Source organism: Sapajus apella, unplaced genomic scaffold (genome assembly GCF_009761245.1).
Source record: "Sapajus apella isolate SASKATOON/1434 unplaced genomic scaffold, GSC_monkey_1.0 scaffold76, whole genome shotgun sequence".
Taxonomy (NCBI): domain Eukaryota; kingdom Metazoa; phylum Chordata; class Mammalia; order Primates; family Cebidae; genus Sapajus; species Sapajus apella.
The window spans coordinates 1,688,912-1,701,252 of NW_022437016.1; the positions used below are offsets into that span (position 1 = coordinate 1,688,912).

Sequence of the window (12,341 nt, forward strand, 5' to 3'; positions counted from 1 at the left end):
TAAGACCTTTTCCCTACCCCCTGGGCAAATTCCCACCCTTCCCTCTGTGAGCCCTGGGCATTAAAGAGTTCAGTTATAATTCACTGTGAAATAAATCCAGGGATTTGAAAGCCTGCAGGCTGCCCGCCTCCCCATCATTGCCCACCCGCTGCCTGCCTGCCCCATCCCCCACCCAGTTCCCTGGTCTGCCTGCCTTTATTGATGCTGTCCTACCGAGAGAACCATAACGAGGTTCAGACCTTCACTGGTCTCTGGAGGCCTCATTATCCAGGAGGAAAAAAAATGTGGTAGAAAAAGGGAGGAGGGCGAAGGGCAGAGATTGATGATTTCCAGGAATAAGGCAGAAAAGCTGGCCTCTGCTGCACCCTTGCCCCTTGTGCGGTGAGAGCTACAGAAATAGAGCTGCTGGTGCAGGTGTTTCCAGGCCACAGGAGGCCCTGGATAGCTCCTCTGCTTTTTGAGGGTCTGCCTGTGAGCACCAGTGCAATTTAGATGGCTGGGGGTGAGGCTCTGCTCCAGCTGCTGCCACTTTTATCCCCAGGTAAGACAGTGAGAGGCAAGAATGGACATTTAAAGGGCACTTGCTGTGATCAGGCACTGGGCAGGCACTTCCTTTCCTTTGTTTCCACCCCCACCCTCTACCACACACGCATAACCACACACACATTTCCCCAACAGGTGGATAATAGTCTCTTCCTGCTTCCAGTGGAAGTGATGGAATGACAGAGACAGAAGACACTTGTCCAAGGGAAGTTGAAGAGAGACCCAGGCCAGTCCGATAGTTTACTTCAGCTGTCCCCGCAGCCGCTATGGAATGTAGAATCATAAAGGCAATGCATTTACTGATGGCTTTCCAGGGATGTGCTGGCAGATAGTTAACAACTGGCTCTCCACAAACATGAAAGTCTGATTTATAGCATTTCCCAATTTCTGTGATATAAATATTCCTACCGTGGCGGATTTCAGGGTTTCCAGATTGCTGTCACTGAGCACAAGATCCAGACACTGTTGGCTCTTGTGAGCCTGTGCAAGCCAGCTGTGGCCCACCACTGCCGCTTAGCCAAGACAGGCTCTATTTTAACCACTTTACATATATTGACATGAATGAAGAGAATGATGACTGCTTAGAGGAGTGGAATGTCAACATTGAGATCACAGGTCATGACGGGTACGCCAGGACAGTGAGCTTTGTGAAGGCAGGACCATGGTCATGTTATTTACCGTAGTACCCCCCTCAGTGCCTAGCAGCAGTAGGTACTTGCTAAATATTTATGATTGCTGAGTCAGGTGACCAAGGTTCTAGTGTAAGCCTTGGCACCTTCCTTCTATATGTCCTGGAGTAAATCCTGTCACTTCTGTAGGCCACAGTTTACCCATTAGTGAAGTGAGAGCTAGGCTTCACTCAGGAGTCACAAAATGAAACACCACCCGAAGGAGGCAGGTGGAGAAATGAGTGAAGCAGTCCAACATACCCTTTTGAATGTTAAACACTGAGGCAGCCAAGTGTGGCGGCTCATGCGTGTAATCCCAGCACTTTGGGAGGCCAAGGTGGGCAGATCACCTGAGGTCAGGAGTTCAAGACCAGCCTGGCTAACATGGTGAAACCCCGTCTCTACTGAAAATACAAAAATTAGCCAGGCGGGGTGGCACGCACCTGTAATCCCAACCACTCAGGAAGCTGAGGCAGGAGAGTCACTTGAATCCAGGAAGTGTGGAGGTTGCAGTGAGCTGAGATTGTGCCACTGCACTCCAGCATGGGCAAGAGAGTGAGACTCCATCTCAAAAAATAAAAATAAATAAATAAATAGAATCACTGAGGCATATCAGCAGTAGTAGCATTTACTATAAATATTTCAGAAAGAAAGACTTGCAGAAAAATGTAACACCCATACGCATACTACCCAACTTAAGAAATAAAACTTTATAGATATTGTTGAAGTCCTTTTCTATTTTTCTGTTTTTCAATTTTTAAAAATTTTTTTTAGTGGAGATGAGGTCTCACTATGTTGCACAGGCTGGTTTTGAACTCCTGTCCTCAAGTGATTGTTCTGCCTCAGCTTCCCTCTTTTTTTTTTTTTTATTGAGCTATAACTTATATGCTAATCTTAAGCATAAGGCATTATAAATTGTTATGTTTGTGTACACTCATGAAACCATTACCGATATTAAGATGTGGACCTGTCCAAATCTTCAGGGAGCCCTCCCTCCCCATGCCAGGCTATTTCCTCAGCACCAGGGTAACCACTATTTTGTTCTCTATCATGATGGATTGGTTTTGCTTGTTTGTAAACTTCATATAATTGGAATCACGAGCCATTTTCATACGAGTATTTTTAACTTCTATAAAGAGAAACACAATGTACCTTCTTTTTTGTGGCCTAAGCCACCTTCTTCTCAATCACCTTCCCTGCTCATGCACTTTTGAAAGTGATTAGGGGTACAGAGAACTCTTCCTCTAATCTAATAAACAAAATGATACAAACTCAATCATAGATGGAAATGCCCCTCAGGTTCAATGCTGGAGAGACTGCAGGGAATGGTGGAGACTATGGCAGACTATGGAAAACATAGTTGTTTTTCTGCTTCCAAAGGGGGACAGCTGTAGCCAAGTGCAGCAATGTGGAAATGTGGGTCTCCTGTGGCCAAATTTTTCATTTTTTCTTGGGTACAAGAAATCTGGAGTTTTTAAAATCTGAAATCTCTTTCTTTTTTTAAAATTTTGGCAACTAATTTTGACTTTTTTTAAGTACTTGTATGCCAAACCAAACATTTCTGTGGTTTGTGTAGCCTAGAAGCTGTTGGCTTGCAACCTTTGGATGCGATAGACTATTCCAGCCTGGAGATCTAGAATTCTGGGGTGGCAGCCTGTCTCCATCAGTTCCTACGAGATAGATCCAATTTGCTCACACATTGTCCCTTGCCCAGGGATGCTGACAGTGTTTCACAATAGAAAATGCATCTCCCTATCCTCAGGACTTTGTAATTCCTCTAGGTGCTGAGACCTTGTCTTTCATAATAGCTTCCAGAAAAAAAAAAAAAAAAAAATGGGAGGAGGAAAGAGAAGGGAGGGAATGAATTAAGCAGAGATAAATTGCCACTTATTGACTCTCTCTAATATGTAGACATGGTTTGCTAGGCAATTCTATATGTGCCACTTCATTTTGTCTCCATCACTCCGCAGTGAGGTAAGGATCATCACATTGCAGATGAAGAAGCTGGGGCTCAAAGAGGTTGCCACTGCCCAATTCACATGATGAATGTGGCAGAATTAGCTAATTGCACTGCCTTCCGTCCTGCAAGGGCAACCCTCATACATGTCTTTTAAAAATATGCGACACATGCAGACAGAGAATGCAAAATTCGTGAAAAGAAGGGAGCTTTGTGGAAAACCCTGCCGAGTGTCTAAAGGTTAGAGGTCGAATGGTTCAGAGTGACTGTTTTAAGTCCAGTCTAACTGATGTGCAGATGGAGAACTAAGTGTGCTGGAGGGGAAGTCCATAGACAACGAGATGCAGCCAGAATCCACCTATTTTTTCATTCATTTACGGACACGCTCATACATGCATTCGTTTGATTATTCATTTGTTCATTTACTTATTCAATAAACATCAAGTATGCACCTCCAAGTGGCAGATATTCTTCAAACACTAGGAATACAGAGTGGGAAATGCCTAGGCTTTTAAAAAGCTTACCGGAGAAAGAAGCCAGAAACTCAGTGGCTGATAACAAAAAGCAAATAATAATCATAATAATAACTGATATGATCCATTCATAGCAGGTCCCATATATCAGGGAAAAAGCCAAGAGGAAAAGGTCTCATCTTAGAAGACATCCAGGAGGGGTGTGAGATTGGGGCCTCTGGATGAGGGGGCTCTCTTAGCTGCCTTCTCACATGTCTTTGGCTCTGCTTGGGGCCTGTCTTCTTTGGCCTTCATCTTTTAGATACTATACCCCCTCCAACATTTGTCTCAAAGGGCCTTTCCACCTTTCTGAACTTTGGTCTTCCCATTGGTCAAAAGAGTAAGCTATTTTATACTTACAGCTTCAGGGGATAGTATACTTTGAAGGAGAGCATAGTGTTCAAAGCCTAGACCTTAAAACCAGATAAATGTGGGTTTAATTGCTGACTGTCACTACCTATGTGTACAATTTGGGGCAGGTCATTTAACTTCTCTGTGCCCCAGTTTTCTCTTGTGTAAACCAGAGTCAAAAATAGTACCTATCTCATAGTTATGGTGAGAATTAAATGAGATAAAAGCTCTGAGCACCGGGCTGAGGGCATAATATTTATTTAATAGAGGATTTTGTGCTGATGAGGATGAGGATACTGGCGGTGATGATGGTGTTGATGTTGGTGGAGGTGGTGATGGTAGTGACGGTGGGTTAATGCTGGTGATGATGGTGCTGGTAATGGTGATGCTGTGATGATGATGATGATGATGAGAAAGCAGTGCAGATGATGGCGGTAGTGTTCATGGAGGTGTTGAGGATGATAGTGGTGATGATGATGGTGGTGCCAATGGGGATGATGATGAGAATGATGATGATGGTAATTGGAGCCAGGAAGAAAAGATAGTCTATTCTACCTACCACCAAGCAGGAAATGAGAGCCCTCTTACAAAACCTTATCTGAAAAGACTCTGGCTGGGCTAGATGTCTTACTAAAAGAAACAAGGCTGACATTTGACGGGCCCTGTCTGGGATCTCCCAACTTCTCCTGCATAAAGTGTAAGTATTCCTTCAGCTCCCACTGCCTATCCCCTTTCCCAGTTCTAGCACGCAGAGGGGCCCTGTAGTGAGACAGGCGGGCATGCAGCCCTGAGTAATAGTGGAAAATCCAAAAGCCTTGGAAAGATAAATAGGCTTATGCAGTTAGTATAAAAGTCCTTTTTCCAAACTCACGTCGGGTAAGCCTCAACTGACAGAAATCTGTACAACCACACCAAGACACTCCTACAGATGGATTAAATTAGCTCTCAAACAGGGGAAGGCATGGGCATCAAATCTCTAGTAGATTCTAACTCTGCTGTTTTCTACTTCTTGAACCTTTACCAAATGCCCCCCAACATCTCTGGATTTTGACAGGGAACAGACTCTTCTTATACTTAGAGATGAAAATCTGGTTGAGAGAATTAAAGCAGGTGATCCTCTTCACCCAGCCCCATGGCTGGGAGGCAGAAGAGAAGAAGGTAGCTTAACTGGGAAAAAGGAACACTGACACTACCCAAATTCCCTCATCTGCATTTGCATCACATTCCTTCCTGGATTTGTTCACTGTGCTCCATGCTTCACCCTGGAAGGATACAGACATGTCTGAAACTCAAGACCTGCCCTCAAGAAACCTAAGAAATTGGTACTAGGTTTACCATTTTCACACCATTTATATGAATGCATCATCTGAACAAGTCTATGACATTTTCGGTACCCATCCTATGGATGAGAGAACTAACCCTCATAGTGGAAATTTACAAAGCAATTGCAAATCAGAATTGCAACCACATCTGTCCTATTTCATATCCCATGACTTTTCCCATATACCACCTTATGAGTGTATTAGGGGAGGGTAGACAATTTCAATAGAAGCAGTAAGGAACAAGATAGTAGATTTCACATTGCAAGATTGACTGGGAGATCATCAAGTTAAGCTTTCTCCAAGGTCTTTGAATATCTTGGAGGATGATAGTGGCTACATTCAGGTTATACTAAAATGATCCTCTAAACTAGACTTGTTTAGAGGACAAGTCTAGTGCTTGACTTCAGATGATCTTCTGATGCTCTAGAAGACAGGAAGTCAAGTAATTATTGCCCATTGATAAAAATCATCTCTATTTTGAGAAGAATCCATTCCTTTATAAAATAAATATTTATTTAGCATCCCCTCTGTGCCAGGCATTGCTGAAGGCATGGGATATCTCATGTGAACCTGAGATGTTATGGAGCCGAGAAGAAAGGCACCCAATCCAGTGTCAGAGTCACTTGATTCCCTTTGTCATAACCTCACCAAGAAACCTAATTACAATTTGGCTTCCATATAGGTCTGCCCTCAGGGAGAGAATAGGCTGTTCACATGGATTTTCCACATTCTGGCCCATGTGACTGTTTATTTTTTAATTAAAATTAATCAACTGGCCTCTCAGTCAAACAAGCTTTGATCATGTGGACTTCCCTGGCTGGTTGCTGACAGTTACCTCAAATCTAAGCATGTGCCATTTTATTTTATTTCATTCTTCAAAGAAATAATTGTAATCTGGTGTGAAAACTGGGGCATCTATGGAGAATAGAAAAGGGAGCTTCTAGGATTTTTATGGTGGCCCTATTCCTGATACTATGTTATCTTTCTAGTCTTGTTTAGCTTTCTTCTTTCATCCACTTTTAAAAATATCATCATGTTGGATTTTATGTTAGGAGCTTTATTAAATCATTTCTGAAACAATCGGTTATTTTCAAATCCTAGTTTCTCTACCTAACAGCTATGGAGCATGGGGAATTTATTCTCTTATGACGCAAGATTAATCCCCACCTCACACGATCGTGGCAAGAAATAAATAAGATAATGCATGCAGTAATTAGCACAACAAATACACTCATATATATATTTTAGTTGTCGTTATCATCATCATCATTTTTAAAAAGGAGGCTATAAATAAGTGCCTATAAGCTCTGCCTGATGGGGCTAGGAAAAGTACCACAGAAGACATAAGTTTTCAGCAGACATTTTAAAGATTCTCAAAATGACAAAATGGGGAAGGGCATTCAGGGAAGGGGCAGAGCAAGAATGAATTCACTGTGGGCAACCTCAGGTAACCACGGGAAGACCCGTACAACATGGCAGCAGGTGACAGCAGGAGGAGTTCTCTGTTTTTCCAGGGTTTTGAGCCACAGGTTGGTTCATTCGTCCAGCAACCCATTTGCTCTCAGACTGTAGAGTGTGCACTGGAATCATCTGAAAGGCTTGCTAAAATGCAGAGTCTCAGGGCGTGGCCTCAGAGAGTCCAATTCATTAAATCCAAAGCAGGGCTGAGGAATCTGCCATTTTAACACACTCCCATGGCAGTGCTGATGAAAGTGGCCTTCAGCTCATGCTTTGAGAAACGCTGCTCCACATTTTTCTCCCATCTTCCTGCTGCAGCCACACACATACAACATGAATGCACACATACACATGCACACATGCAAACACACACATGCATGCACACAGACCCCTCCTCCTCCAGCCTTATCTCAACTCCACGAATGGATCAAACATCAGTTGAGAATTTTCTGAAGGGCCTTTCTGATCATGTCTCCACTCCCAGTTCTGCTTCTCCTCAACCCTTGTTTCTGCCAGGGAAATACAGAACCATGACACATACGGTGAGCACAAATATTATTTTAATCTTATGGCTCCTGTTATTGCAAGTACGCGGGCAAGTTCTCCTTGTAAACGCCAGGGTGAGGTCAGGACTTGGAAGGTCCCAGAAGAGGTGGGGTGGTTGAATGTGGTGCCAACACAGACATGGGTCCCTCCCAATCCCAAGCCCATCTCACCTCTCTGTCTCTCTTCCCACAGAGAGTTGTCTGCACTGCTGGTCTCAAGTGGTATCCTCACCCCGCTCTGATTCACTGTGTCAAAGGCTGTGAGGTGAGTCACGGGGAAGGCACTCTTCAGTTCCCTGGAAATAATCCCGCTATTGTTATTGTTATTGTTGTATTAATGTTGGTTATGCTTTGCCATACCTACTGAGTGTAGAAAATATCCATTTAGCAGACTTCTTGGACAGGGATTAGCAGCCTCATTTTACAGATGATGGAATTGAAGCAGAGAGATATAAAGACACATACTAAAAATCACAGCGAATGGGTAACAGAGTTGGGTTCCAAGCCAGGCTTTTGTGGCTCCAGAGCCTGTGGTCTACAAAATATGGGATCTGTAAGAAAGGAAGGGCGGGAGACTATAATGACTTACCATTTAGAATATGCTAATGTTGGAAATTTACCAACATTATTACATTTAACCTTTACAGAGTCAGGTGAGGTGGTTTTGTCCTTCATGTCCATTTTACGGATGACCTTTACTCGCAGACCTGTGCCTTCTGCCCCACATCTTAGCCATTTACTCACACCTCAACCCCAAAAGGAATATGAATGCCTTAGATATAACATTGGGCCGAAGTGGAAGAGCCTTTTGGACCCTTAAATTCTGTGACTTCACAGTTGAGCCATTCCCTAGAACTTGGAATTATAGAGATCTGGCTCTGTGATTCAGTGACAAGTTTGGGAGGACTCAAGGGCATGGTTCTTGGGACCTCAGCTGTGTCCTCATGGGAGGGCTGTCCACAGAACTCAAAGACATTTCTGTACATTACTCTGCCCCTTGTGGCTCTTCCCAGCTGGCAGTGAAAAAGTGGCCCCAAATCCCTTCCAGGTGGATGGCCAGATCTCTGTAATTCATCCAGAGTCCACTGAGGAAAACACAGGTGAAAAGGATCAGACCATGCCCTAGAAAAAGTTGTATTTGATGAAACTTAGAATGCCAGAACCAGCAAGGCTCTTTTGCCTAATCTCAACTAACCTTTTTATTTTAAAAATGGGTAAACAGAGACCCAGGCAGTGGCTGGATCTAAAATTTGATGCAATGTCAGAACTAGGAAGGCTTTTAATTTGATCAACCTCTATTTTCTTGGTGTAGAAAACGGCCAGAGAGAGGATGAATTGTTCAAGTTAGCACAGCATGATAACTGCAAAGACAAAACATAAGCCCAGCTCCTCTAACGTCTGTGCTGCTGCTTTTCTCCTACTACCTGCCTATGATCCATTCCCTGACTCTTAAGTGTCACCAGACAATCCCTAGGTCACACATTTCTGTCTCTACATTCTTGGGGGATTTCCTGAGGGCATTTGACATTGCACTTGACTTTTGGAACCTCATTCTCCCAAGCGTCAATTGGGAGTGGCAAAATCAAACCCAAGGCCCTGTGGCTGTTGCTTACTTCTATCTCTCTGGATCAGTCCAGCATTTGGGGAAAAGAAAGCTTGAGTTACCTGGGCACTCATTATGCTGAGTTGGCAGTCTGGGCAACCAGTGTGACAGCAGAATTCAATCCCTTCTTGGACTCAGTAGTGAGGCCCAAGAGACCCTCACCTGTCAGGCTCTGAGCCCTGCCAGTGATGCTTATCGCCTTCGCCCTTGCAGGTGCCCCTCATCTCCTTTCCTCTTTAGCTTAGTTCTAATAGTGCCTTGTCTGTAGCTGAAAAGTATGCTTAGAAGAGATACAAATTCTGGGACCATCAACCTCAAGTATCCAGAGGTAGCCAAGACAAAGGGTTTGGGGACCACTGAGCCCCTGTTCTGTATACCACGCTGGGTCCAAAGTGATCATTCACTTACTTGTTCATCAAAGCTTCACCGAGAACCTCTTATATGCCAGATATTGTTCCAGTTCTGGGAATATATTGGTGTTAGTCCAGTGAAAATAGTAACTATGCTCTCCTTGAGTCATCTGTGGTATCTTCTTTTCTGACATCCATCCATCCATTCATCCATCCATCCATTGATCCACCCATCTACCCATCCATCCATTGTTTTACTAAATAAATATTTATGGAATCTATATTTGCACAAATGCCAGACATTTTGCTAGGAATCTAGAATACAAAAATGGATGATGCTGACAGTATAGTGAAAGAGATAGACAATTAAAGAGAAAATTCTAAAATCCTGAAGAGCTATCACCAAATCAAATACAAGAAGCTATGGAAGCACAGAGCATCCTGAGGCTATGAGGGATGACATTTTGGAGAGGTAACATTTAAGCTAGATCTTGAAGGATGGTTTGTTTGTCTGGATGCATTACTAGTAGAAGTAGCAACATGAGATACACCAGAGACAGGAGAAATCTCCAGGTAGCAGAGTTTTTCTCATGTTGTTCCCTATCTCTAGAAATTCTCTCTTCTCCAACCCCATATAATTAACTCCTGTTTATCTTTATGATCTCAGCTGAAGCACCATTTCCTCAGGGACACCTTCACTGAGCTCCCTGTCCAGATCAAATATTTCTACTCTTAATAGCATCACGTACCTCTTCTCCATAGCTCTTATTGGAGTTGAAATGGGTTAATTACATGTGTGATTATGTGATTAAAATCTGTCTCTTCACTAGAGTATAAGGTCTGGAGGGGTAGGAACTATATCTGTTATTGATTCACCATTGCATCCCTTTCCTTAGCATAATGTGTAACACATAGTAGGAATTAAATACATAGGATTGAATAAAGATAAATGGATGGATGGATAGGGGGAAGAAAGGGTATGGTTGCAGGAAGGAACATATAAGATAGAGTAGGTAGTGATGGGACTAGAGAATTTTTTCAGGGCCCAAATAGAAAAGTATCACCTTCATTTAATTTTTCTCTTTTCCCCTAGCTACTTCTTTACCAAGCCAGTTCCTTTTATTCGAAGGAAGGGACAATTAGTCTCCATCATTAGTCTGTTCATTTATTACATAAAAAAGAACATAGCCCACAGGCAGACCTCCTGAGGCAAGAAGGAAAAGAAAGGGTTTATCCTTTCTTTGTTGTTTGTACCCGCTGCTCTAATGTGAATGTGAAGTGTTCATTCTGGTGGTCACACAGCAGAGTCACACCTGAACCCACAGCCAGTAGCATGTACACTCACACACCTGAGCTCAGGTCTTCCTTGCTCTTAGAGCTCTGTCTAGCTGTGATCTTTTTAGACTCGAATAGTGGAGTGAAGAAATGAAATCTGACATCATGAGTTCCGGGTGCAAAGGTTCTGTGAGTGAGAATTTGAAACAGAGATGCAAAAGCCAGGAATGCCACATGGGATGGAGCTCGGTTCTCTCTGGAGCGGTGAGGATGGGAAGGGGAGACTACTGGATCACAGGTGGTGTGCTTGGATGCAAACGTCTTCAACAAATGACATCTCTTTCCCATGAATGAGTCACTGAGCTTTAGAGACCCCAACCATCACTTTAATCAGAATGGTTTCACTTTTATCCGCTTTCTATATTGAAATGTCACACAAGAGTGCATTTGATGGTGAGGAGAGGAGTAGGTTCACTGTTTTGAGAAATCAGTGAGCCAATCTGACCTCTTTATTTCATTAGTGGGAATCCTGAGGCCTAGAGGAGATAAAGCCACTTAACCAAAACCGCTAAGTAACCACCCCCTTGGCTGAGGTTGGGAGGACTAGAACCCAGGTTTTCTCAATTCCTGCCAACTGCCCTTGCCACTATGCCAGTACAATTACATTCTATTTCAGAAAAGTTACAAAGAGCCACAGTTGAGTGCAGCCTTAAACGAGGTGATTGGGGGACAAAGACAAACTAGACATTGCCTGTGTCCATGAAGAGCTCACAGTCTTGCACCAGCAGCAGAAACAGAAACAGACCACAGAATACAATGTGGGGATGAGGAAATACAAGTTACTGGGGAATCCAAGAGACTTCTGGACTTTCCCCTAAAAAGGCTCTGGGTTCAGATAAATAATGGCTTGACTCTATTATCTTTTCTTCATCTTTGGAGTGTCCCAGGGGTGGAAAAACACATGAAAGAAAAGAAATAAATCAGTATATGCTGGAACAGCCAAGAGTGATGAAGTAAAAAACCACAGAGCTGGGCCGGGTACAGTGGCTCATGCCTGTAATCCCAGCACTTTGGGAGGCCCCGGTGGGCGGATGGCCTGAACTCAGGAGTTCAAGACCAGCCTGGGCAATACATGAGCAATACAGTGAAACCCCGTGTCTACTAAAATACAAAAAATCAGCCGGGCATAGTGGCAGGCACCTATAGTCCCAGCTACTCGGGAGGCTGAGGCAGGATAATTGCTTGAACCCAGGAGGCAGAGGATGCAGTGAGCCAAGATCGCACCACTGCACTCCAGCCTGGGTGACAGAGCCAGACTCCACTGCAAACAAACAAACAAAAACATAGAGCCAACTTAGATTTAAATCATCTACTCTGTGCCAGTGTGATTTTGGGCAAGTCCCTGTCTTTGAGTCTCAGCATCTTCATCTGTAGAGTGAGAATAATAATACCTACCTCACTTATTGTTTGGAGAGCAAAAGAAGAAAACAAACATGTAAAATGTGTGACATCAAGTACATCTGCCGTCCTCGTGAGAGGGAGCCCACCATCACACACAGACCACGATTCCAAATTTCTATGAGTTCTTACATTTGATCTTAATGCCTCTTGGGCAGTCTACATTCAGCTTCCTCACATATTTGCATTTATTTTATTATAAATTATGTTTTTAATTACATACTGCTGAAAATAGTGAGAGAAGGAAGCTCACATTTTCTGGTCATTTCTTTGAGTAAAATGAGCCCTCTTTCAGGAAG

At 43.4% G+C, this 12,341-nt stretch overlaps 1 protein-coding gene across 1 annotated transcript in view; it reads left to right on the forward strand.

Annotated features, from left to right (window-relative positions):
• Positions 1–12,341, forward strand: part of PAPPA (pappalysin 1) — a 255,070-nt gene that overhangs the window by 226,600 nt on the left and 16,129 nt on the right. Inside the window, exon 20 of the mRNA XM_032251598.1 lies at positions 7,550–7,621. Coding sequence (XP_032107489.1) covers positions 7,550–7,621 — 72 coding nt within the window. The remainder of the gene's footprint in view (positions 1–7,549; positions 7,622–12,341) is intronic.